This window comes from Melanostigma gelatinosum (assembly GCF_949748355.1).
Source record: "Melanostigma gelatinosum genome assembly, chromosome: 9".
NCBI lineage: Eukaryota > Metazoa > Chordata > Actinopteri > Perciformes > Zoarcidae > Melanostigma > Melanostigma gelatinosum.
Genome location: NC_136642.1, coordinates 9032954 through 9060848, shown reverse-complemented (window position 1 = coordinate 9060848; position 27895 = coordinate 9032954). Strand labels below are relative to the sequence as shown.

At 44.0% G+C, this 27895-nt stretch overlaps 1 protein-coding gene across 2 annotated transcripts; it reads left to right on the top strand.

Annotated features, from left to right (window-relative positions):
* grik5 (glutamate receptor, ionotropic, kainate 5) lies at window positions 1-27798 on the top strand (the record flags this gene model as incomplete). 2 transcript variants are annotated; one of them, XM_079275738.1, is made up of 19 exons in its annotated part: window positions 1-128; window positions 753-917; window positions 2731-2828; window positions 3217-3382; window positions 7234-7412; window positions 8142-8195; window positions 8950-9108; window positions 9515-9667; window positions 10900-11004; window positions 13325-13432; window positions 14952-15155; window positions 16055-16168; window positions 16656-16765; window positions 16942-17115; window positions 18562-18727; window positions 21911-22136; window positions 24577-24705; window positions 25740-25861; window positions 27169-27798. In XM_079275738.1, the coding sequence occupies exons 1-19, from the start codon at window positions 17-19 to the stop codon at window positions 27796-27798; spliced, it is 3174 nt and encodes a 1057-aa protein (XP_079131864.1). In that variant the 5' UTR covers window positions 1-16. The 2 variants fall into 2 exon arrangements, with proteins under 2 accessions (XP_079131864.1, XP_079131863.1); XM_079275737.1 differs by having other exon boundaries at window positions 25740-25906.
* Between the last annotated feature and the right edge of the window lie 97 nt (window positions 27799-27895).

Sequence of the window (27895 nt, the reverse complement as noted above, 5' to 3'; positions counted from 1 at the left end):
TGAGGAGCAGTAGAAGATGCCGGCTCTGCCAGCACTGCTGCTGTCAATACACTTCCTCCCCTTCCTGTTCGTCATCATGCTGCCAAGCTCCCTCAGTCAGGCCCCTTTGCTCTCCTCCGTCCGAATGGGTGAGTGGCCAGCCGTCCATCCATCCTTACTACACCTGGTTCAAAAGGTTTCTCAACATACTTGGCATGGTTTGTTTTTGCTCTGGTGCCTCAAAGTGGGTTTTTGGCACTTTGGTCAGGACAGTAAAAGATAACGTGACAGCAAAGCACTTTGCCAAATGAGCATTAATAACATACCTATTGGTGTCCATACTTTCCTTACACAGCAACAATAATTCCCCATGCAAAGAGAGATTGATAGATCTTATTGGAATTATTTAAGTCGTATATGTGCAGTATTAAGAATGAAAGTGCTTACTCGCAAATAAAGCTTCCATCAGGAGCAGGAAGAGCTGACACCTGCAACAATACTCTTCAGTGTTTTAGATAGCAGTGCATTTTCCAGATTTATTCTTCTGTAAACACAAAAATGTTTTGTCTTACCAAACAACTCATGTACACAGAGGCTAGACACAATATTATAAACATACACAGACTTAAGGACTTGTGCTTTGCAGCAACCGAATCACAATTATAAACATGAAAGAAAATGTTTGATATTTTGGAATATCCACTTATTTGCTTTCTGATGGTGAGTTAGATGAGAAGACCATCACCAACCTCTCCTTCCCTCTCTGCCTCTAGCGGCAATCCTGGATGACCAGTCTGTTTGCGGGCGTGGGGAGCGGCTGGCGCTGGCCCTTGCCAGGGAGAACATCAACAGCGTGATGGAGGGTCCGTCCAGAGCCCGAGTGGAGGTGGACATATACGAGCTGCAAAAAGACTCCCAGTACGACACTACTGACACCAGTGAGTGGAGCCGATGCATGCCACAGAGAACCAGTAGAGCAGATTCACCCAACCCGTCAGAGTGATTAAGTCCTGCTAAATCCATTATAGTCCAGTAGGGCATAGTCTCTAATTAGCACAGGCAGAGAGTGACCACTGGAAATACCAGTCGATCTTATTATTAATGTGGACTATTAATATTAATAGTGACCGTCATAGAGTATAAAAGAACAGTGGTCTACAGAATGCTGCAGGTTTTATTCCACTTAAAAAGGGCGCTGGTATTTTACAAAAAAAAGACAATTACATTTCCTGAGAAAAGCTGCTTTTTGTGAGCAAAATCCTCAAATGATGACCAGAACGATAAACCTCCACCACTTTCAAGTGATTAGGAGCCAGAGAGGGCTTGTGCTGATTAGTTTACACGTCATTGGAGACCAGTAATGGGCCAGTAAGCCTGTCTCATTAAAAACAGTGGACCAGTGCCCTCCAGTAACAGCTGGCACTTCCTACTGTGTCTGCCACGACAAAAACAAATCATCAAATACTAATACAGATCAGCAGTGCAGGACAGTAGAAAGCACAGAGCACAGCTGCTCCGTGGAATTTCTTATTGATATCCAGAGTTAAAACAAAATGTATGAAGTCTGTGAAGACAGAAGCAGTACTGTTGACTCCAGTCACAGAGGAGACAAGGCGCTCTGCTGAGCCTGCCACAAGCTACTGGCAAAATGTCTGTGTGCTTGAGAGGGGTCGTGTACATGTGCATACACATGCATGCACACACATGCATGCACACACACATGCCTTTTCTGCAGACACACATGCACATTCACACACGGTCACAGTTTGGGCATACACGCTCACACATATACAGAGACACACATAAACAGACAGTGGCAGGGACTGAAGAGGACTAATTGGGATGAATTAAAATACCAACCAAATATGCCAGCAAGAAAAGAGCTCATGACTATCAGACGAACACAGTTAAGTCACCAGACTCATGGCTGCTGTATCTGTCAAAGCAATTTTTAGGTGAGTAGACTGAAAACTTGAACAAAAATGACACTTACCGCACAAACAAAATATACTCTACAAAAAGAGGGAAGTCAAAGAAAGTGAATCAGTGTATTGATCAGTTAACACAGACTGCAGGCTGGTCAAGTGTCAGACAGACGATGAGCACGGCTTGTCTGCTACTTACGTTTTATCATGAATGTCGCTATTCAACATAGTGGAGACGTATGATCTTTGATCATGAACTTTGATCATGTGGAGGTTTGAAGGACTGAGATCTCTGCTTGAACAGACTGTACACTGAATCATGGAGTTTACTTCAACACTACTTGAGCAAAGTACTTATTGTAATACACAAACGTGTAAAACAGTGACCCTTACATCCATGTCTTCCTGCAAAAAGGATCATGATACAAAATGGCATTTGTTAATTGAAGGCAACCCACCAATCTTATTATTCCGATGCCAGTGATATAATTAAAGCAAAGAAATCCTACAAATCATTAAAAGCAGCTGTCGAAAGAAGTGAATTATAGCAGCAGCCAACGCCTGCCCTGCCCTCCTGTAGTCCGTGGAGTATTTATCGCAAAATAAATCTGATTATAATGAGACGCATTGTGCTGCTACAATAGAATCAGCGGGTAAAGTGAAGCCCGAATGCATCCTCTTTTTTTTTTGCTGCATTTTAACACTTTCCCCGGACCACAGCCCCTCCTGTGTGCCAACTCTGTGCTTCCATCAGAATGAATCAGAGCGACAGGTATGTGTCTGCATATCCAATCTTTACTTTTCCCTTTTCCCTTTTCCCTTTCAGTGTGTCAGATTCTACCCAAAGGCGTCGTCTCTGTGATAGGTCCCGCCTCCAGCCCCGCCTCTGGCTCTACTGTCAGTCATATATGTGGAGAGAAGGAGGTGAGTGTGGAAGATGTGTGGAACACACAAATATGTACAAATCTGTGTGCATCGGTGTCTCATGCGTACAGACGTCTCCTGCCTCTTTCTCTCTGACTTACTACGCCTCCTACACACATACGTCGTGATGAATTTATCTAAATTTGGTTTCCCTTGCTTATAGGACTTCTCATATATTTAACCGTCATCCACCTGTTCCAACTGTTTTCTCCTTTCTTCCCATAGCCTTTTGTCCTTAAAGTCTCTCTCTCTTCACCCTGTAGCCTCTAATGGAGCTTCAATATTCGTTTTTTTCCCTGCTGTGTGTGGAGGGGAGCTAATCAGGATGCATTTGCCTTCCTTAATGTTTCTCTATCCTCTCCTGTCCTCTCCTCTCTCCTTCTGTCAGATCCCTCACGTCAAGATCGGTCCGGAGGAAACTCCCCGCTTGCCGTACCTGCGCTTTGCCTCTGTCACTCTGTACCCTAGCAACGAGGACCTGAGCCTGGCCATAGGGGCCATCTTGCGCTCGTTCAGCTACCCCTCAGCCAGCCTGGTCTGTGCCAAGGCTGAGTGTGAGTACTCATGCAGCCTCTTTTAGAGACATACAGTACTTTATGTGTGACTGCGTGGCTGTGTTTGTTGTTTAGGTGGGTGTTCTTGTGCGCTTATTCATCTAGTGTGTGTGTGTGTGTGTGTGTGTCTGTCTGTGAGAGTGTTGGCACAATCACACTGCTTTGGCGGATATGACTGTTTTGCACTGTTGGACACTCATTTTGACAGTCTGGTCATAAAGTTCTGTCTGTTGTCAGAGATCAGACCATGGCCTTTGCTGCAGCCTCCTTTTCTTTATTCTTTACTCATGCACTCGTGCACACCGTCTCTTATCCACCTCAAAGGGGTTTTAGGCCAAACCAATTTAATCAATATTAGTGTTTGAAATGCTTTCCCGCATTGGACGAACCGAAGGCACATTTGATTTAACTTGCCAGGCACTCTGGGAGCTTTAGAAATCACAGGGGATTCAGGGCTTAGTCACTAGCACTTTTTATTTTTCATTTTGAAAGAGTGCGTTATTGATTTATTATGCAATGCCCCATCGAGAGTCGCAGGAATTAAAGGGCTTGGTTGGATGGTGGCTGTGGTATTCAAACTAAACTTTTGTGAATAGATGAAATAATACACTATGTGTTGTAGGAGAACTAACTTTGTGCAAAACTAACTTTTCGTGCGAGAGATGCTGAGCTGTTGTGCAGCCGTTGACTGCTGTCACCAGCCAAGTTGAACCGTGCAAGAACTGAAGGGCAATTACATAAAGAATAAGTGGCACCATTGAAGTCTGTGAGCACTTGTGGCAAAGTGAAAAGGGCGGATTGTTACAAAGAGCTGTGACATTATGAAAAATTGATTCAGTCATTCAGATGCTTTCATTATCTCCCCAGCAGGTAGCCAGCCGCCTGGTGCTTTCCAGAAAGTAAGCGGAATTCTTTGTGGACTCGTCATTTGATCGCACGAAAAGAGCTTTGAAATGGCATCAGATTTCTCCTTTTGATCATGTGTAGATATGTCCTGTCTGTCACTCGAGGCAACACATAGCAACATAGCATCACAGTCACTGTCCGGGTCAAAAGATGCAGTACCGGTGGAGAGACGAGGAGGGGTGCGTGGTGTGTTTAATATATTTAGCTTGAAGGTGATCTTTACAAGGTTATCACACTCGCAGACTCTGACCCACTTGGCCGCGTTATCTATCGCCATGGAGCATGGTTGCCATGGCTGCAGGATAGGCGCTAACTGCCACTCAACAGGCTTGTACCACACTGTGAACGACCGTGTGGGTGTGTGCGGCACGATACGTGTGTCTCTCTCTGTGTGTGTGTGTGTGTGTGGTATATATATTTTTGAGTGCTCGGTTCACTTTGTCCGTACGCGTGCGTGTGTTTGAATGCACGTGTGTGTGTGTGTGTGTGTGTATTGAGCGTCCTGTGTGTGTGTGTGTGTGTGTGATATATATATTTTTGAGTGCTCGGTTCACTTTGTCCGTACTCGTGCGTGTGGTTGAATGCACGTGTGTGTGTGTGTGTGTGTGTGTGTGTATTGAGCGTCCTGTGTGTGTGTGTGTAGAGGCGCTGCAGAGGTTCAACATCAGACAATGTTTACCACCAGCCCACTTGTTTTATTCATGTTGTTTACCACGGTGTAGAGTAGTGTGTTCAAGTGAAGCAGACGTTCTCTCTTTTTTGTCAGTGACGCGAGTAACATCTGAAGTCACACATTTCATCGACGCCATGCTCGCGTTTTTTGCAACACCATGTCGACTGCATTATTTACATTATTCCCTCTTCAGCCCGGGGAAGTAGAATAGATATTCTGTTGGATGAAGAGCGAGTCAGAGATTCTGGGTCCTTTCCGACATATCGTTCTCTATGCCTGGGTCACAACGTGCCATCTCAGCCTAATTCCATTTTGCAGTTTTTATGAGATGGATGCGGTTAAGGACAGCGAGAGGGAGAGACGGAGGAGATGGTGGCGGCGTAAGAGCGAGATGGATAAAGACAGAGTGATGTAACTAGAGCACAGGGCTAAGACGAGAGAGATAGAGAGGTTAGAGCTGATGTGTGTGAGAGAGAATGTGTGAAAGTGGGAGAGAGGAGGAGAGGAAGCTGTAAAGTACATTGATTTTTTCCCCTCCTTCTTCAAACTAATTAAAGTTTTGGCCTGGTTCAGTGATTACCCCACTGCTTACAGAGGCTTTCTCCTGCTGAAGGGCTCTGTGCGCTACCTCTCCCCTCCTCCTCTCCTCCCTCTCCCTTTCCCCTCCGTCCCCCAGATGCCTGCCCCACCACTTATTTACACAGCTAGTGGTGCTTTACTGTGGAATTAAAATTAGGAAACATCAGAGTCGACTTCATGGTAAAGGCTCATTCCACACACAATATCAAGTGAGTCATACTCGTTTTGGAGAGGAATTTGCTTGTGTGTGAATCGTCATCAAATACTGTATTTCCATCTTTCTGCTGCTGTTTCTGTGCACCTTTTCTACTCCTTGAGTCTCCAGTTTTTTCCAAATTTCTTTTAAGGATCAGTTTTTTGAACACATACCATTTTGCTGATAGTGTATCACTCAAAGAATTGAAAAACACTGCTTGATAGATGGGACAACAGAGTGAATTACAAAGCACTCAAAGAGCGCATACCTCTGCCAAGGCTGAACAACTCTCTAGATTTATTATTCTGTTAATAGAACATGTTTAGAAATTTGTCATACTGATTGGCTGATGGCCCCCATCAATTTTGGAGGATACCTCAAACCTCTCTGGGAATATTAGGGCTTTGTACAAAGATGAATTTCAGTTGAGTCAGACTCCTAAGCACTGAGTTATTGTTATATTTTGTCATATTGGTGTGGCGCCATACGGCTAAAATGTCATTGGATTTTGATGTAACACCAGGGCTTCATATGTACATTCATTATCTTGTTGCATTTGCACACTGCATTTAAATGTAGTGACACATGTTTATGTCAGACCAAGTAAAATGTTGACCTACAGGAACGCTTTTTAAAATGTAGTCATATTGCAAAATGCAACTTACACTGAGTGGACTGAAGCAGGAGACGTCTTGTGTCTAGTAGTTCAACTTCTGCTGAAAAGTTTGAAGAAAAAACCTACCAGACACAAATTACAATTCAAGTATTGGTCTGAACCCATTAGAGTCACACCAACATGTATCTGTACCTTTGCTTTCATCAGTGTGTCTGTAGGAGGAGTGATGAAGATGTGTCAATGGATGTAGCCTGAAAGAATCATGTGTCGTCAAAGAATCCAGAGGAAGACTGTTTATTTACTGTTCAGGTGTTAAAAACAAAATGTAAAGTGCTTTATGAATGGTCACATGGTGGAGTTTTCTACAGCGTGAACTAAAAGTTGTTCCCTGGCTCAAAGGCCTTTACACACCAGTGTTTTTTTTCTTCTTCTTCGTGCGGTTGTTTTGCACGTCAATGCATTTTTTGAAACAGGTTTTGTCATGAATACTTTCTATGCAGTGAAAAGGCGTGCTGCTTTTTTGAGGCATTTTTTCGTCACGCCACCGGTGTGTAAAGGCAGATACACTGTTAATTAACTGAGAAACAATCATATGGGACTGAATTCAAACTTTCCTTGGTGAAGGTTGTAACAGATGAAAATAAATCCTTCTAACAGTGAATGCAGACATACTGCAGCCTCCACATCAAAGGATGTTTCATTTCCTGGGGATTCAGACAAACCATCGATCACGCTATGCAAAATGACACAAATACACGACCACCCGAGGACAAATCAAGATTTTCACAGGTCCCTCAAAGCTTACATTTTGGAAGTATGAGTTTGTGTCGACTGATACAGACGTTGATATGCAGCTCATCTGTGCTCTGGCTCTGCCTCAGGCCTGCTGAGATTGGAGGAACTGGTCCGCCGCTTTCTCATCTCCCGGGAGACGCTGTCAATCAGAATGCTGGATGACAACCTGGACCCGACCCCGCTTCTGAAGGAGATCCGTGACGACAAAGTGGCCACCATCATCATTGACGCCAACGCTTCTGTCTCCTATCTCATCCTCAAGAAGGTCAGTTCTTAAGCAATCTGAGTTCTTTACATCCTGCGCACACATGCAGGATGTGAGGTTGTATACAGTACACACAGTGCCATTTTGCTTTCTGTCTCTTCAATGTACCCATTTGGGAAATTCAGGTTACTGCCATGAAGGAGGTGCAGAGCTACTATCAGTCAGAAAGATACAACAACTCTCTCAGTGGCTGCATGTTTGCTGCCTTAACAGAATTACCATGCATGTGTACCTTCCATAGGGACCAGTATGTATGTATGTCTGCCAGCAACAATCACTTGCGCTCTTGAGAAAATATTTGACAAAAGAGCATCTTTTGCTGGGATGCGGTGCAGATGTAACCCAGGCTTCTTCTGATTCATATGTACGGCCTGTAATGCTGCCGATAGCCAGCGCAGTGAGTCATACTTTGAATGTGTATGGGATGTTGTCACTGGGCACATTGGAGCGCGCTGTCTGCCCTCAGCGAAATGTCCTAGCGTTAGCCTGATGATGTAAAACTGTGATGAACGTATGCTCCCTCTCCTCCCCCATATTCCCGTCTACTTTGTCCCCCAACTCTCTTCTTTGCTCCCTGCTTCTCAATAACTCGCCCCCTTCGCCCTCCATCTCTCTCCCTCCATCAGTCTTTCTACATCTTCCCGCATTCTTTATTTTTCCACGTTCTGTGTCCCACCTGCCCCTACTTTTATTTTGTCATCTTAATCTCTCTTTCTCTTTGTCCCACAGGCGTCTGAGCTGGGGATGACGTCAGCGTTTTACAAGTACATACTCACCACAATGGTAAGAGCTCACCAATTCTACCCCTTCTGCTTTTCTGTCTTCTAGCCCTCCGTTTTCACCTGTTCCTCTCTCCCGCTCTTCCTCTTCTGTCCCTTTATGAGCGAGCAAAGGTGCTAAGGCGGAGGAAGTATAAAGGGAGGAGAGAGAGGTGACAGAAAGAGAGAGAGGAGATGAAGGGTGGGGAGAGGGAGGGAGCGAGAGAGAGAGGCATCTGAGAAATGAACGCACTGTACAAAGATGTGGGAGTGCAGATGAGGATGGCAAAGAAACTGAAGGAAAAGGGTTCTGAGGTGAAGGTGATGACAGACGTGACGGGCCCTGTTTCTTCTGCCACCCGCCACCTTCTCTACGCTTCCGGTGTTTTTCATCTGCCCCTTTGATACACTCACCTCGCCGTCTACCATTTCAATTAATGTGTCACATTATGCTGTGCGCCTGATTCTTTTTTTTTCTTTCGTCTCTACATGACGTGCTCTTGTGCTTTATATGCCACATCTTGTGTGGATATATCTTTGTGAAAAATCTACCATTCCATCAACCTCTCTGTCCCCCTGTATCACTGCTGTCCCATTTTTCAAGATGTCGATATCCGTTTTCTCTCTCCATCTGACATTTATAGCCCCGGTTGCCTCTCTTCTTCTTTATCTCACTCTCCTTTGCACAGTATTTTCCGTCTGTGCTAAGATTTGATACAACATTGTCACTCACCTGAATTGTCTGTGTCTCTCTGCAATGCTCCTCCTCTTCCTTTTAGGACTTCCCACTCCTGAGACTGGATGATATAGTGGATGAGCAGTCAAACATTGTGGGTTTCTCCATGTTCAACACCACCCACCCCTTCTATCTGGAGTTCATCAGGAGCCTGAACCTCTCTTGGAGGGAGGGATGTGACCTCACATACCCCGGCCCCGCGGTCAGTCTCACGGACACTCGAGTACTCATGCATGTGCACATTCAAGAGGGATTTTCAAAGCTTTTGTTTGTACGCCACGTAACATGAAGCTACTTTATTCCTCACACTGATTCATGGAGCAGTTAAAGAGATTCAGCTCGTCTTTTGCGTGTACTTAATGGGTATTGATGTATCCATCTGTGTTTCCTCCCCACTGGTTTACTCATACCTCACATATTTGCTCTTCTTTTCCCTGCCTCCCTGCCTCCCTCCCTCCCTGTTAACCATTCAATCATCTCTGCTGGCACATCTTCTCTCATTGCATCTTCTCCCTTGGCTCCTTGCCTCTCTTCACTGGGCTTCCATCCCTCCCCCTTTGCCGTTCTCCCCCTCCGTTTCTCTCTTGTTTCCTCTCCCTCTTCCACAGCTCTCGTCAGCGCTGATGTTTGATGCGGTGCATGTGGTGGTGGGGGCGGTAAGGGAATTGAACCGCAGTCAGGAAATTGGAGTGAAGCCACTCAGCTGCACCTCACCCCAGATCTGGCAACATGGCACCAGTCTTATGAACTACCTGCGCATGGTAAATGCTTAAAGTATTATAAAATCACCTGCTGATATGCAGTGCATGCTCTTACACATGTACATGCATACAAATATGATATGAGTATAAAGTATGGTCTCAGTTTTGTTGAATTGTTTAGAGGTCAACGCTTGTGATATTCATATGAAATGTTGGAGAAATTGTATAAATACCCATGAAAATAAAGGTGACACCTTCAAATTAGAGCTGAAATAATCCAAAATGTCATATATTTGCTTTTTACAGACTCTAAAAGTTCAAGATTTTGCTTCTTTTCTTTGTTGTATGTGACAGTAATTTGAATCGTCATATTTTGGACTGTTGGTCGGATAAAACAACACTTTTGAAAAACCTTGGACTCAAAGATAGTGCGATGGTATTATTTGGTATTTTATAGACAAAACAATTAATTGCAGATTAATCAACAATGAAAAGAATCACTGCAGCCCTGTCTTGTCGCACCAACAGCCCAACACCCATATATTTTCAAATTATAATGATATGAATCAGAGAAAAGCATTTGAAAAATGCCTCTTAAGATGATCACGAATCAGAACTGTGGTTGATTGTTCTCTCTGATTGGCTTATTGATTAATGACTACAGCACAGCAACAATCTGCATCATCCTCATGTTGCATGTAACCTCTGTCTCTTGTTACTCTTTGTCATCTCCCATCTCTGGTCGTCTGTGTGCTCCTCTCATCGACTACCTGTTGTCAAGGCAGCCTGAGCCCCATCTCTCATTGCGTCCTCCCCATCGGCCCAACATCTGCCTTTGTTAGTCAACATCATGGTGTGCTCCATCTTCAGCACCGTGCCGTTCATCATCGATCTTGCTAACTGTGCCAGCAGCTGGGTTTTGGAGCGGCAGAGCTGAGCTGTGAGGTGCAGTCCCGAGTCTTATTGGGGAGCTGTTGACTCTCTCTGCTGCTCTATCTGAGGCCCTCGCTCAGTCAGTCACTTTCTCCTCGATCCAAAACGAATCACCATCGTCTTGTCCAGTCTCAGACACTTCCTCTGTCTCTCTTACTTTTTCTTTCTTTTAGTCTTTCTCTTTCTTCGTCATCACTGTAGAAAGTCTGTATATATGATGTTATGTATAGAAGATTGCCTGTATTTTAGTCTCCTCATTATTTCGACCTACTCTCTTTTAGTGTTCACCATCCTTTCTTGTCCTCCTTTCCCTTCCTCTTTTATGCTTTCTCATCTCACTCTCTCCGTCTGCCTGCCAGGTGGAGTATGATGGTCTGACAGGGCGTGTGGAGTTCAACAGCAAAGGTCAGAGGACCAACTATACCCTGCGGATTCTGGAGAAACACCGAGGAGGCCACAAAGAGGTCAGGGGTCACCTGTTATCTTGCAGCATGTCACACCGCCCTTAGGCTTTGGGTTAGACACAGGTCAGCCGTCTGATTGCACTATGCCGGAGGAGCCGTTTAACACAGATGTCAGCTATTGCAGGCTCCCGTGATAGTCGGCAAATATCTTTGAGAAGTTGGTTTGATGCGGTTCACCTGACGACACTGTAGTGTCTCCTGCCATCAGACGTGGGTCATGTTGTAGCTGCAAATACGTGTTAACTTTCATTTCATCTGAAGGCCACTGGAATACATTCGCTTCTTGTTTTGTTCATCAACTGAATTTCAAACGGTTGCTAAATTTGATAGCAGATCTGTTGTGTCAAGTCCAGTGTTCTTATGAATGTCTTCTGATGTTTGGACTGACTCTGTGCCAGGCGCTTTGTATGTTGTTCTTTGTTTGTTGGATGTCAACTTGATGTTTCTGATGTAAAAACATGCAAAAATTGCATTTTACTGGTGTTTGGTTTATTTTCTTCCCCTGCCTACAAACCATGACATTCATTCAAGCTTAGTACAGAGGGGATGTGCAGATAGATCTGCTGTTCTGCTCATCCTGCTGTATCTATACTACTGTTCATATACTATTGATATGGAAGCTTAATGGAGTTTTATTTGCTCTTTGTTTTTTATAGAACTGGATTTGTTCAGGCTTAGTTTGTATTGGTTTTGGGGGTTTTGGGGGTTTTGGCTTGCGCTCTACTGGATCGGGTCATGCTGTTGACATAGACCAAAGTGGTCATGACGACAGTTTCCTCTTGAATATGTTCTGAAACCACTATTCTAAAACATTTAAATTGTATTACGTTGGAAAGATTTTTCCAAGCAATGCCCTGCCGTTTCTTCACACTGTTATTGTGCATGTTTGTTTCAAGGATTTGAGCAGAATGCCCGATTCAAATCCACTGCCTTTCAGTGGAATTGTATGGTGACAATATGATCATATTGTGTTGTCGTTTAAAAAAACAACTACAGGAATTATTCCAGCCAAGTGTGACAGTATGACTTTTGCTGAACAACTTCCACTATGGCAATTACAGGATAATTGTAAATGTTAAAACACAGTGTAATCAGTGAAGAGGCAAGTTTGCAAACCTCAATTACAAATCACTCTCCATCTGAAGTCATATCAGACCAATTAAGGCCGTAGCAGCAAAACCACAGAGTGTATTGAAGTAATAAAGAGGGTGTTTTCTTGATTAAGAGTTCGACTTTTAATTTGGCAGATAATCTGTCATGTCTTCTTTGAAAAAAGACATCGTCTCACTTTACAGTTTTTGTTCGACGCATGAATTCCTTTTCCTCCAGTTTTTCTGAACCAGACCTCCCCTGTCAGTCTGGGCATTTCATCTCTTTGATGTACAAGTTATATGCCACAACAAATTTGTTACGGGTAGTTGGACAGTGTGGGGAACCAAAATAACATGTTGGCACTTTCTCTTCACCTTCGCTTAATACGTCTTGCTTGGTTCTTTTATAGGCCAACTGCCTCCCATGCTAACGCTAAATGCCACCTGATAACCATTCCTAAATCTAGACTTCAACTTTACGGGAGAGTTATGTTGCAATAATTAACATTTTAACTCAGTCTTCTTCTCTGCACAACAGCACCCGCACTGTAGGCAGGCAGTGGTGGTTCACAGAGAAAAGACCACTCTTAAATGTCAGGGCAGGATAAAGAGTGTTATAGAAAACCTGTGATTCTGTCTGACCAGTCATTACCTGTCCTCTGACTTATTGCAAAATGTACAACATCTCCCAAAGAAATGCCTCTGTGAGCTTCGGTTCCACCCCTGCACACTAGCGAGGTCATAATCACACACTTATGTACATAAGTGACTTTACTGTCTCCATAAAAAGGGAATATGTGACCTTTTCTTTATGCAATTTAAGAAAATAGACACACATGGCAATAAAACTCGTTTCAAAAATGCGTTTCATCGTCTCCCAGCTCATTGTGCTCTGCTTGTAAAGTGTTGTTTATTTGTTTAAATTATTTTTTACAATGCATGCTAGTTGCCGGTATGTGTATGGCTCCAATGGGGGCAATTAAATCAATATGCATATCCAGGATGTAGCAGTGTGGATATCAAGGCAAAGCGTAAAATATTCACCATGCAAAGGTCCTCTATACAATGGACCAATAGTGCTTGTGCACTCACTGAAATACTTGATTGTTATAGATGGTGTGTGTAGCCTGCCGCAACAGTAAAACAGTTGCGGTAAAGTAAGAGCTTAATAGTACATTATTCATCCCACAATAGCCATTGATTTCTTCTTGCTTTCTCTTCTCTGTTAGATCGGGGTCTGGTACTCCAACAACACTCTGGCAATGAACTCCACCAGTCTAGATATCAATGTCTCAGAGACGCTGGCAAACAAGACGCTCGTTGTCACCACCATTCTGGTAAGGCCACAGCTATCTGTGGTGAGGTCAGCGTTGTGTTTGTGTTGTTGCGCAGGCTGTGCTGCAGCTCATGCTGTGTTGTGGTCTGTTTGCCGTAGCTGTCATAGAAACTGACTGAGTGTGTGTTACTGAATTCAAACTGCTAAAATCCTGGTGTTGTGTGTGTAATGTTCGAACAATACAAGTTGTCTCTTTTTGGTTTCCATATGAGTACATGAGATACAGTAAATCCCCTACAACAGATTATGCTGTTATATAACATCAAATCAGCTTTATTGGCATGCATGTTGTTACCAAAGAATTACATTAAAAATTAAATTAAAAATTAAAAATAGATAATAATACAGGACAATAAATAAAGGAAATCAATGAGAACACAGTCTGCATTCTCTTGGAAGCCATTTTATTTTTGTGATCAATTATTATCGATTTCAAAAAGTAGAATAATAGCCATAGAAAACATGAAATATCAGAGTGCACAGTAATTACTCCCCACTAGGACCTCCCTCCCACCCAGTTCCCCTTTTTCTGCTGTTGTAAGACCTGCAAATGAAATATGAAATGTGGAGGTCGACAGATCCAGTGATTGGAAGCCATTTCATGTATTTTAAAGGAGTTCTCCAGCAATTTAGTATTGGACTTCCATCATGTTTGCAGGCTCACAAGTGACAGATAAAAAAAAGAATGGTCTAAATTGATTCTTTCAGTCCAAAGTATTGCTCAAGCTCCAAAAAAGCTGAATCTATATTCCCATAATGGAACTGTATATATATATTTATCTGACAGGTAAAGTACCATGTCTCTAAACCTTTCAGAAGAAGTATGAGAGTAGAACTAATCTTCTCATCAAGGCAAGGCAAGGCAAGTTTATTTGTACAGCACATTTCAACAACAAGGTAATTCAAAGTGCTTCACATAAAACCATTAAAAGCACCAAACATAAGGCAAAAGAAAAGGAGATTTAAAAACAATTAAAGAAACAGTGTAAGAAATAAAATTCAGTAGTAAAAAGTAAAGGAGATTTAAAACATACATTGAAACAATAATTGATGTCTCCCTGAGACATTACGCTGCACGCAATCAACCATACACTGCCGCAATTCTGCAATTACTCGCACACAAACCACGTCTGGAAAAGATCTCTGCCGATCTGCGTTTTATAGTGTACGCCTTGCACGAACTCTGTCCCGGAGGAAATGGCGATATATTGTGCAGTCCTTTTTAAAACCATTAAAAGCATCAAAACATAAGGCAAAAGAAAAGGAGATTTAACAGCAATTAAGAACAGTGTAAGAAATAAAATACAGTAGTAAAATGCAGAAATGCAGGAAATTGATTAATATATTAATTGAATGTGGTTCAATTAAAGGCAGTCACTCAAAAGTCACTCAAATTTCCCAAAATCTTGAACCATCTATCATTGACATAACAGTTAATTTTTTACAATTCAATATATTTCCCTGTTTTTGAAACACTGAGCCTTACATGTCAGTCACTAATCCCCCCCCCCCGTGTTCAGGAGAACCCATATGTGATGCGCAGAGACAACTACCAGGACTTCCAGGGCAACGACCAGTACGAGGGCTTCTGTGTCGACATGCTGAAGGAGCTGGCAGACATCTTGAAATTCTCCTTCAAGATCAAGCTGGTGGATGATGGCCTGTACGGGGCTCCAGAGCCCAACGGCTCTTGGACTGGCATGGTCGGAGAGCTAATCAACAGGGTGAGTATGCTCTCCCTCTCCCTCCCTCTGTCTCTCTCTGTCTCACAAACAAACCAGAAACATGCTCAAATGCTCCCACTCACTCACTCACTCACTCGCGCTGTAGCCCCAAACCACGACTCCGCTGTTTCAAATTGCCCTCAGAGAGGAGCAAGACTCTTATCTAGGACAAAAGCTGACTTGATAATTCCCCAAAAGAGAGTAGTAGCATTGCCTAAAATTGTCTGCACCGTCTTTCCTCGCAGTAACCCTCCTCTATTCCTTTCCCCCATCTTTCCCTCCCTGTCCAGGCCTAGTGCGCCTCTGACAGACACTGTGGTTGAAGCAGGCTAATGAGAGCCCCTCTCTGCTTAATTACCATATGGTACACTTCAATTACCAGACTATGGTCCCTGTGTGGGTCCTGCCACACTGGTGCTCCCCCAGCTCTCGACGCTTCCTCTCCCCCCATGGCCTCCCCACTGCCTGATCACTCAGCTCTAATTAGCAGCCCATGTTCATCAATTAGCTTTTAATGGAAGAGATGGAGGCGAGGCAGAGCGACCAGAGACCTGCAGGCTTTTATGCAGGTGGAAAGACCAGCCACCCAGTGCTTACTTGCAATTAGCCTCATTTGGATGGTGGATAATGTGTGTGTGTGTGTGTGCAAGAGAAAAAGAGAGTGCACGTCAATATGTTTTTCCAAATGTGTTTTCAAGTGCCGTAGTCAAAACATTTCCTTTTTCATCTGGCAAGTCATTTTAAACAGAGCCCTCTCATCTACCCAGTGCAGCGTTGAGTGTTTGTCTATTTTTAAGCAGTTGCCTGACCACTTGTCGGTGTTCTCTCCTCCACTACCTCTACCTTTCTCTCGCCCCCACTACTATCAATCCACCTCTCTATCTTTGTCAATTCTACAGAAAGCAGACCTGGCCGTCGCAGGCTTCACCATCACGTCAGAGAGAGAGAAAGTTATCGACTTCTCGAAGCCTTTCATGACCCTGGGGATCAGCATCTTGTACAGAGTTCAACTGGTGAGGGTGTCATCTGGGGCTGTGGGGCGCCCGCTGCACGATACTCGCAACAGATCTTGTTTTGGATTTCATTTCTTTTATTTGCGCTGCTTTTAAGCTGGCAGGGTCACACAGAAGGCGACGGGGCTTCACGTGTAATTTAAATTGCTCAATAAGTCAGTGCTCTGTAACTCGGTAACAGTGGCGGCTTTACATTGCTAATGAGGTTTTGAGTCTGAGCCAAGTATGCTTCAGCGGCAGGCATTGTGAAACCGAGCATTTATGGATCGTAGCATTAGCGTATCAGAGCACTGCAGACTTACTTATCAGCGTGCAGTGAAGGACACTGCCCTCCTGTGGTGCAGAGGGGCCGGTCCCTGACCGCTGAGACATGACACCTTGTTTTCTAACACTCTCTATCTTCCCGTCTGCCTGTCGCTGTCTGTCTCTTTTGCTCCATCCATCTCTCCACCTCCCTTTCTCCTCTCCTTCTTTCTCCCCGCACCAGGGTCGGAAGCCGGGTTACTTCTCCTTCCTCGATCCCTTCTCTCCAGCCGTCTGGCTCTTCATGCTGCTCGCCTACCTGGCTGTCAGCTGTGTGCTCTTCCTGGCTGCAAGGTCAATACATTACATCACACACTCTACCCATAGTCTGCAGCTCCATCGCCATTTATCTTGTTGAACACGAGTTGCCTGGCACATTTCATTGTTTTTTACTTTAAGCATCCTCCCACAGACAGATTGACAGGGATCAAATGACTGGTCATTCCACTTTGCCTGTGTTTCCCCACCAGGCTGAGCCCCTATGAGTGGTACAACCCTCACCCGTGTCTGAGAGAGCGCCGGGACATATTGGAGAACCAGTACACGCTAGGAAACAGCCTGTGGTTCCCTATTGGAGGCTTCATGCAGCAGGGGTCAGAGATAATGCCCAGAGCCCTGTCCACCAGATGTGTTAGCGGGGTGTGGTAAGTTACTGAACGGTTACGTTTCTGTGCCACTTTAAAGTCCCTTCCACTCAAAAATGTGTTTTAGGTTACTGTGCAGAATGGTGTAAGCTCAGAGTTTGACACTAGAAAGCAGTTTTCACATTCATTTGCTGTCGGGGGAACGTTGCTCTGTGCTCATGTTAAATCTGAGTTAAAAACATCAAACCTGAAGCCTCCAGGACACAAAAACTGGAAATGTAAAATATTTGCATATTTGTAGATTGTGGTTGTTTTGTCAGATGTGTTAAATGTGATGTTATATATTTAATTTACATGTTGCCGTAAAAATAAAATGCATTTGTTTGGAGCACAATCAGAGGTTTACAAAGAACTAAACGAAATGAGAAACAAAGGAATGCTGAATGGTAGAAACGGTTAAGATAAAACAATAATACAGTTGTCATAAAAGAGTAATATAATACAATGAAAAGCATTAAATGACAAAGGGGATAGTACCGGTAGATACGATTATATGATAAAAACAATTATATAGGGGCAGTAAATACAGATTACAACAAGAAGTCCAAGCTCTACAATTTGAAATAAGAGAATCAGCCGTTTTTAATGGCCATGTTTGCAAAAGCTCGTTCACTTTTATAAAATATATAGTGTTGTAAAGCAAATTCAATGGTTCAACTCATTTCTGCATCAACAACCAGCATTTTTCATCCTCTGCGTGAGATAACGGCATTTACATTTTACATATCACTGACAAATTTTAGTCCCTGAGCACCAAGCAAACAGTACAGAAATGCTGAGTTCACAGAAATGCTACGGTAGCCCGACGATATTCCTGTGGCAACAGAGTGACTGTGAAAGAGACGCACACACGCACGCACGCACGCACACACACGCGCACACACACACACACACACACACACACACACAGGCACACACACACTGAAGTAATAATCGCTAAGAGCTGAAGCGATAAAGGGTAGAGGAAGACAGAACGACCAAATTACACTGAGTCGAGCAAGATATGGGATATTATGAAGTATAGTGAGTACATCATGTGCTCGAAGAAAGTTTTTAGACAAGAAGGGTCATAAGAAAGTCCCATCTTCGCATTTGAGGGAGAGTATCAACTGTTTGTCCTGGAAACGTTGTGATGTCATGATACATACTGTAAGACAATGTATATTTGGGAATTGTTTCTATGTTGCTTTTTCTGAGGTATCGCTCCCATTAGCATCTCTGGTTACATTAGGCCGTTGTGGGCTTTTTCGCAAATCAACGAGCAGGACTGATTTATAGTTAAATATGATTTTTATCTGATTTTTATTCCAGACATTTTCCAGACAATTGACTCCACCATTATATATGTAAATATTGTGATGCAGAAAGGACATACCGTGACATATGATTGTATCCATACCACCCTTCCTTACGCACATGTTTTCTCCCCTTCTCTCCACTTCACAGGTGGGCGTTCACCCTGATCATCATCTCCTCCTACACGGCCAACCTGGCCGCCTTCCTGACCGTCCAGAGGATGGAGGTTCCCATCGAGTCTCCGGACGACTTGGCCGACCAGACCAACATCGAGTATGGCACCATCCACGGAGGGAGCACCATGACGTTCTTCATGGTACGACCCGCTGCAGCAGCCATGACTCTGGTTGGCTCTGTGTTTGGGCAGTTTGAACGGGTTCATGTGTTTGCTTTTGCCGCCGTGCTTACATGTTAAATTGTGTTGATTTTGTGGGAAGTTGGATTTACTCTAGATTATGACAATTTCCTGAGTCAATCTTTCACAAAATGTTTGCGATTGTGTGTACATTTGTGATTTAGTGCACTGTTTTTGTCTTTATTGCTGTGCCTTTAAGGCAGTCATTCTTCTCTGACATCATAACCAAAAACAAGAACAATACACGCGCCTTATTTGCTACTGTCGGCTAACAAACCCTCCAGTGTCGGTAGCTGCTGAACTCCAATCCACCTGGGCATGCAATCAATTTGCCTCCTTTTTTACTGACAAAATTCAGAAAATTAGACAAGCAGTCAGTGCCTCCACACCAACCACAGGATATGTGTTGTCCCGATCTCTGAATAACATCCATTCAAATATCATGACACAATTTCATTCAATCGACCGTAGAAGCCTAGAAGACATTATACAACATCTGAAGTCATCCTCCTGCTGCTTGGATATTCTACCAATACACTTTTTCAAAAATATTTCAAACTGCATGACCACTGATCTTTTACAAATTGTAAACACATCCCTTCTCTCAGGTGTCTTCCCACAAGCCCTAAAAACTGCAGTTATTAAACCACTCCTAAAGAAGGTTAGTTTAGACACCGCAACGATGAAAAATTGTAGGCCAATATTAAACCTCCCATTTTTAAGTAAAATAATTGAAAAAGCGGTTTTCCAACAGCTGACCAACTTCTTGACCGTAAATAACTGCTTTGATGTTTTCCAGTCAGGCTTTCGACAGCACCACAGCACTGAAACTGCTCTTGTTCAGGTTTTCAACGACATCCACTTAAACATAGACAATGGCAGAAGTTCAGTCTTAGTGTTACTAGATCTCAGTGCTGTATTCAACACGGTCGACCATGCCATACTCCTAGAAAGACTAAACATCTGGGTGGGACTCTCTGGCACAGCACTTAACTAGTTTGAATCCTACTTGAAGGACCGAGAATACTTTGTGTCTGTAGCTGATTACACATCAGAGCTGACTAAAATGACATGTGGTGTTCCCCAAGGTTCAATACTGGGGCCTCTTCTGTTCAACATCTACATGCTTCCACTAGCTCAGATTATGGAAAACAACAAAGTGTGTTATCATAATTATGCAGACGACACACAAATCTACATAACTATGTCACCAGGGGACTATAATCCCATACAAGGGCTGGGTAACTGCATTGAACAAATCAACAACTGGATGTGCCAGAATTTTCTTCAATTAAACAAAGATAAAACAGAAGTAATTGTTTTTGTTACCAAGGACGAACAATTGAAAATCACCGCTCAGCTTCAGTCACTGATGTTAAAACCCACAAACCAAGCCAGAAATCTAGGTGTAGTTATGGATTCAGACCTCAACCTGAACAGCCATATCAAGACAATTACAAAATCAGCCTATTATCACCTGAAGAATATATCAAGGATTAGAGGACTTATGTCTCAACAGGATTTGGAAAAACTTGTCCACGCATTTATCTTCAGCAGACTGGACTACTGTAACGGTGTGTTTACAGGTCTCTGTAAAAAGTCCGTCAGAAAGCTGCAGCTGATTCAGAACGCTGCAGCTCGAGTCCTCACTAAGACCAGGAGGGTGGACCACATCACTCCAGTTCTAAGGTCTTTGCACTGGCTTCCTGTCCAACAAAGAATTGACTTTAAAATCCTGCTGTTGGTTTATAAAGCACTGAATGGTTTAGGGCCAAAATACATCTCTGATCTGCTGCTACCTTATGAACCATCCCGACCCCTCAGGTCGTCTGGGACCGGTCTACTTTCTGTTCCCAGAGTCAGAACTAAACATGGAGAAGCAGCGTTCAGTTTTTCTGCTCCACATATCTGGAACAAAGTCCCAGAAAGCTGCAGGTCTGCTGAGACCCTCAGCTCATTTAAATCGAGATTGAAGACTTTTCTGTTTGCTGCTGCCTTTAATTGAACCACATTCAATTCATATATTAATCAATTTCCTGCATTTCTGCATTTTACGACTGCATTTTATTTCTTGCACTGTTTCTTTAATTGTTTTTAAATCTCCTTTTCTTTTGCCTTATGTTTTGATGCTTTTAATGGTTTTCTGTGAAGCACTTTGAATTACCTTATTGTTGAAATGTGCTATACAAATAAACTTGCCTTGCCTTGCCTAGAGTAAGTTGTTGTCCCCATATTTGCTACCATGTCTCTGAGTTGCTCTGTTGTATTCTTTATGGCTGTTTGTATTAAGTGGCTGACTGCCTGTGTTTGCTTATGAGAGTGCTTGCGGCATCTGTGTCGGCATCTGTGTTTGTCAAAGAGTGTGTGTGTTTTGTCTCCACGTGTAGGTGTGTTTGCATGTGGGAGTGTGTGTAGGTGAGTGTATCAAAAAAAAAACATTTGTTTGTTTGTTTGTGTGCATGCATGGGAAATGGCTACATGCCAAATTGCGAGTGTGTGCTTTGGTTTTTGTCCATATTGAGGATATAAGAAAGAGCGGTCTATGTTTGCCTACATAAGCCAGTTTTAATGCTACAATGCATCACCCCACTCAATGGCTAATCCACACAAACGCACACATACAATACACAGTCACATTATCACACACAGATGCCGCCCTCGCTACTGTTTTCCTTTCTTCTCACACAGCGATGCAACATGTAATTGTGCACTTTAAACACTTTATGTTTTAGAGCTTGTTTTAGAGCTTACAATATTCAGCTTTCTGCTGAACCACCTCCTGTGTGCTTTTTTTTTTTACCTCCATCAGCTGATGCATCATGAAAAATGATGCATCAGCTACGCCATGAGTGAATAATGTGTTGCCTTTATTCATGTTGCTTTTTCCCCCCCCTACTATCCTCACTCGTCGTTATGTTTATTTGCCATTGATTGTTTCACTTTTCTTGTCATTATTTACACTCCCCTGTTCATCGAGGACGCATGTCTCTTTCTCTTTTTCTCTGTTTATCTGTTCCATATTTCATTTTTTTCGATCTCCATTTCATTTCGGCCTTACAGTGAGATGATGGTGGGGACCGCGAGTGTACAACACATCTGTAATCAGTGTTTATTTCTCATTGTTGTGTTCTCATTCCTCTGCAGAACTCGCGTTACCAGACCTACCAGCGGATGTGGAACTACATGTACTCCAAGCAGCCCAGTGTATTCGTGAAAAGCACAGAGGAGGGCATCGCCCGCGTGGTCAACTCCAAGTACGCCTTCCTGATGGAGAGCACCATGAACGAGTACCACCGCGGCCTCAACTGTAACCTCACAAAGATAGGAGGCCTACTGGACACCAAGGGTTACGGCATTGGCATGCCACTGGGTAATAACGCTAATATATACTTTGTCAAACAAGACATCTGTTACAAAGTGCCTGTAGCAGCTGATAATGCAATAGCTACCAGGTAATAAGGAGGTTGGCGCCAGCGCATCTGAGGTTGCGTGTGGGAGTGTGTCGGTGGAGGTATACGGTATGATGGGGCGAGGTTTTGAAGGGCTCTGTGTATGGGATGAGGAGAATCTTGAACTGGATTCTTTGCTGTACGGGGAGCCAGTGGAGGGTTTTTAGGGTCTGGGATGATGTGATCTCTGGTGCGGGAGTGGGAGAGCAGACGGGCAGCTGAGTTCTGGATGTATTGTAGTTTGTTGAGTATTTGAATAGGGTGCTGTCACAACAACAACATATTAAATAATGTATGGTCCTCTGAGTTCTACCTAAATATAGTACCAAACAGATATAAGTATTGTTTAGTTCAGTTAGAAAACATTAACAGAACGATAGCTTTGGGATGTTTCTCAACCTTTGTGCTTGTAAGCTCTTAATACGAAGCAACATCTACTTGCCCACCGTGTGTTCGTACTGGGAGTAGTTCAGTCTAATACAGCTTTTCCTTTTTTGAGACCCAGAGAGATAAAACTAGACTGAATTTCACAAGAAAGAAATCAAAGATTAGAGAAAATTCTAAAGAAATGAAACATAATATTATGTAGAGAGTTCAGGTTTGCAATCGTATCATGCCTCATTAGATTCATCTGGCAGCCCCTTGTTGGGGTTTCGACCCCTAGACTGGCAATCACTGTAATTTTCTTGCAATATACAAATACAAACTTAATTGACTGTTGGAGAGGCAGACACACCTGCATGAGATCAATTAATGCTGAATGGAAACATGTCGTAGTACTGATTGGTAACAGATTAGATCTGAAAAATGTCTTGTACGTGCTTGATTCATTTTTTATCTGAGGGATTTGTAAGTATTTCAACTGGAAGAAATGAACTTGCAGTTAATTGCTTTTCCACACACGCCCACCTCTTCTGAAGCTCCTTTTTTTCTAGCACTAAGAGGTGCTGTCATTGTATCACAGCGATCCGTTCTAGCAAAGAGGAAAGATGAACGACGAGAGAGAGAGAGGGGGAGGGGGAGGACAGAAAGTAAGATTTGATGGAACAAAGGTGTGGAGAAAGATGGAGCAGAGTTACTGCACATCATGATGGAGAGACAGAAGAGGGGAAAGAGGTCTTGAGGCAGATATTTAGAAATAAAACAAGTCTTCTTACATACCTCAAGGCAGAGTTCAATTTAAAGGAATAGTTGGATAGATTGGTAATTACAGTTGATTGCTTTCTTTCCTCTCCGAAGTCGGTATGCCAAATATGAAGCTACAGCCAGGAGATGTTTAGCTTAGCTTAGCATAAATCCTGGAAACAGGTCGAAAGAGCTAGCCTAGCTCTGTCCAGAGGTTCATAAAATGCGGTTTTACGGGGAGTTATGTTCTGGACTATTTCGTGCCTTTCCGAAGTCGACAAGCATTCAGGAGGAAATTGTCCGGCACTAAAACCCCGCAAAAGCGTAAGTAGTTGTTTCCCTATTTCGTTTATTTCAAAAGATAAACAAAGGACATAAAAATGTTAATTAGTTGGCTTTATTGTAGTTCGACAGAAGCAGTCTCAGCTAATTGGCTGCAGCTTAATATTTACCGGAAAATCTTCTCATCTAACTCTCGGCAAGAAAGCGAAGAAGCGTATACTTGACGGAGAGTTGAACTCTTCCTTTAATTCCATATAATTCACTTTGATGAGCACACAGACATGCTGGTGGACTTTGGTTCTGTGTGTAGAAGCACATTTCTGTCAACATCACTGCACTGCAACACCAGTCTCACTCAGAGGGCAACACATGCTTGTGGAGGGAGGAGCTCAGGCTCTGTATTGCAGTGGGGGATAATTGTGTTGCGTTTTTCAAGTGGTTTGTCATGGTGGGAAGTGACTTGTATCGCCTCCCAGAGGATAACGGCCAGAACGGGTGATCTAGAAACAATATTCCCGTCACAAGTCAAAGCACACACTGTCAACAGTTTTGCAGAAAGCAGTTCAGATGAAAACTGCTCACATTGTGGTGTGCTGCTTATCTTCACGACTCGACAACACTTCGTGTAACTGACTGACCCATTAAACCCTCCTGTTCCTTTTCACTGTTCATGACATGCTTTGTATGCGGTCTAACTGGCAGCTGTACCACTGGCTCTGTCTGGTTGTAATCTCGCTCTTTATCTCTCACTAATCCTCTCTTTATTCTCACAGTCAGATCACTCGTAGCCATCTCGAGGCTGCAACAGCAATTCTATTCTATTTTTTTCTCTCCACATTTCATGTTCTTGCCCTCTTGTGAAATAAACCCGAGCTCTTGTTCTGGGCTCGTCTGCTGCACCTCTTTTCCCTCCTCGGCCACTTGCTCTTATCCTGCTTTCCTGTCATTTCCCAGGGTCTCCGTTCAGAGATGAGCTCACGCTGGCCATCCTCCAGCTGAAGGAGAACAACAGGCTGGAGATACTGAAGAGGCGGTGGTGGGAGGGAGGCCAATGCCCCAAAGAGGGGGACCACCGCGTCACGGGTCAGTCGACCGCAGCTGTGTGTCTCCTCTCCCTCCTTCTCTCTAATTTCCCCAGTAATCGTCTCCTCACTCTTTTCAGTCCAGCTAATGGCTTATGCCGAAACTAATGTCCTTGTGAAGGGTGCTTAGCACAATCTACTTTACTTCCCAAATGTTGTGTGTTTGTCTCAGGTGGTGTGTAATGGGAGTTTAATTAGAGTGAGTCTGTCTGTTCACATGTGAATGTGTGTGTGTGTGTGACACCAAGACAATGACAATGCCTCAGTATTCACACCACTGCTGTCAGATCAATATCTCTTTTGAGAATGTTGTTTGGCAACTCCAGAAAAAACAGACTGAGTGCTTCATCTTTCAGCATCATTAAACTTCATCTGTACCGTCAATCTCACGTTTTTCAGTGGCCCGTGATTCTGAAGCACTCAGTTCGCACATCATGGGCCATGTTTACTTTTCTATTCAATTGAAAGAGCCAGCAATTTAGTATTGCACTTACATAACATTCAGATACTTGCAGATACTTTTTTTTTATATAAGAGTGGACAAAATTGGAGTTACAGAGGCTGAAAAATCCATTTTTTTTAATGCTTCACCGAGACCCTCACTAAGTGATGAAGCCCATGTCTTTCAAACTCCCTGCAGTTTGTTACACAGGCTGTCAATTACAAGTCTGGGCTCTTCAGTCCTTAACCTGAGATTACAAAAGTGAGATCACTGCAGTCATTTTCTCAGACATAAATAAATAGTTTGACATTTTTGAGAGGATATTTGCTGATTCGCTTTCTTGCCAACAATTAGTTGCATTAGCTTCATATTTATCGTACAGACACGAGAGTGATATCTACGCTCTCGCCTAACTCTCGGCAAGACAGCAAACAATGTGTTTCCTGAAATATTGTGCCTTCGCAGAGCTCTTCCAGAGCCACAGAAGACATTACACAACTGTTTTCTATGACTAGTACATTTAAAACCAATGCCAGTGTCGGTGTGTGTCTGCGTCCGTGTGCTAATGTTTGTCTCCTGTGGCCCACTCTCAGGTCTGGGCATGGAGAACATTGGGGGCATCTTCGTGGTGCTGATCTGTGGTCTCATCATTGCCGTGTTTGTGGCCATTATGGAGTTTGTGTGGTCCACACGCCGCTCTGCAGAGGCCGATGAGGTATGCCCCCATACCTGCCCACGCCGACCCCACAAACACACCCCAGTAGGTTACCAGGCATCCCGCCAACCCTTTTGATTATTTTGTTCCGTGTGTGAGAGTGGGTAGATTTCTCTCGGCTTCTGCATCCATTTGTATGTTGGTTGGTTTGTTTGTGTGCTCTAACATCTGAGGTTCAATGAATGCGCATGTGAGATGAGACGAATGTTCAAGTATGTGGCACTGAACTGCTGTCGTGTCCAAAGTGTATAAAACAAATAGAGAATTAGATTTCACTTTGCATGTCCTGCCTGTTTTGAAGTCATTGTGCCCTTGTAGTGTTTGGTGTTTACCAGTATGGCGGCAAGTGTTTGTGAGCTAAACTTGATGGTCCTGATAAAGCAATATTGAGAAATGCCAATATCTGCTTGCATAAAAACAATTAGTGTGATCTTATTCCCTGGCATTAAATGTCATGATGTGTCTTCTTTTACACGCCTCACATGTACGCTGGTATTCTTCGTTTCCATTCTTGGATTACTTCTCACCCATTTCACTGCGTGCCTTCCTCTCTCGCTCAAACACACACACCTCCTGTCATCAGTGTCTGTTCTCCGATAACGAGTATTGTTTCTGTTTATGTGAGCACATGAATTTTTATTATGATTTCAATGAGAATGCTGTTTGTCTGTAGTGGACGTGTTGATGCATTTTGATCGTTGTGTGTTCAAATTACAGTGGTTTTTGGAACGTGCTGCTGGAATGATGAATTGATTTTTGGGTGGCTTTACTGTGTGTGTGTGTGTGTGTGTGTGTGTGTGTGTGTGTGTGTGTGTGTGAGGGTGTGCGTGAGTGTGCCTTTGTATATGTACACCTGAGTTTGCAGGCCTACCTGTCCGTTCATAGTGCATAGTGCCATAATGAAGTGCCCATAAACTAAACAACATTTTGGTGTTTTGTGTGTTTGGATTGTAATAACTCTCTCTGCTCCTTGGATGTTCTCCCATCTCTATTCATCTCCACATCCTTCTTCCCCATCGCCTCCTCATCTCTGTTTTAAAACCATCCCACCATTTGTTGGTCTCTGTGTCCTCGCTTCTCCTGCGACTTTTTCTTTTACCATGCTGTACCGTGTCTGTTCTTTCTGCCTTGTTCCCGCCTTCTTTTTTTGCTATTTTCCCTTCAATTTTCTTGTTGTCCCTCCGTTCTCTTATTTATGTACTGCTTTACCACCGTCTTGTTCTGCTGCCTGCCTACTTTGTGTCTGTGGCGTCCCTCCTTCCCTTCCGCCTTTCCCTCTTTCTTCCCTCCTTTCCTTTCTCCTTTAGGTGTCTGTTTGTCAGGAGATGATCACAGAGTTCAGAAACGCTGTCTCCTGTAAGAAGAGCTCCCGTATGCGCCGCCGTCGGCCCCTCAGCAGCTCCGCAGCCCTGCGCCATCCCACACGCATCGCTCTGGGGGCCCCTCGGCCCCTGCGCCTGGTCCGGGAGATGCGCCTCAGCAACGGCAAGCTCTACAGTGGAGCTGGCCCGCTGACAGGTGGAGCTAGAGGTGGTGGAGCAGGAGGGACGGGGCCTCCCGATCTAGGCCCGGGGCCCCAGCGGATCCTAGATGATCCCCTGGGGGCCAACACCACCCCTCCTCCGCCAGCCCCCACCCCTGTGATGCTGCCCGCCCGCAGCTGCACCCACGTGCGGATCTGCCAGGAGTGCCGGAGGATCCAGAGCCTGCGATCAGGCAGCAGTATAGGATCAACCACAACAAGAATACCACCCTCATCAGCACCCCTGCCAAGGCTACCCCCACCCCCACCCCCATCCTCATCCAACACAGACAGTGAGGGCGGAGGGGGGCCCAGCCCAAGGCAGCTACACCACAGCCCACCACCTCATACCTCTCGACCCATTCCACCTCCACAGAACAGCAACACCACAGAGCTACTGGGTGAGCAGGACTGAGACCAGAAGCAATGGGCGGGGTGAGCGGGCTGCAGAGAGCGACTGTGACGGTGATGTTACTGAGGAACATTTGTGCTGCTGAGAGAGACGCTGCTTC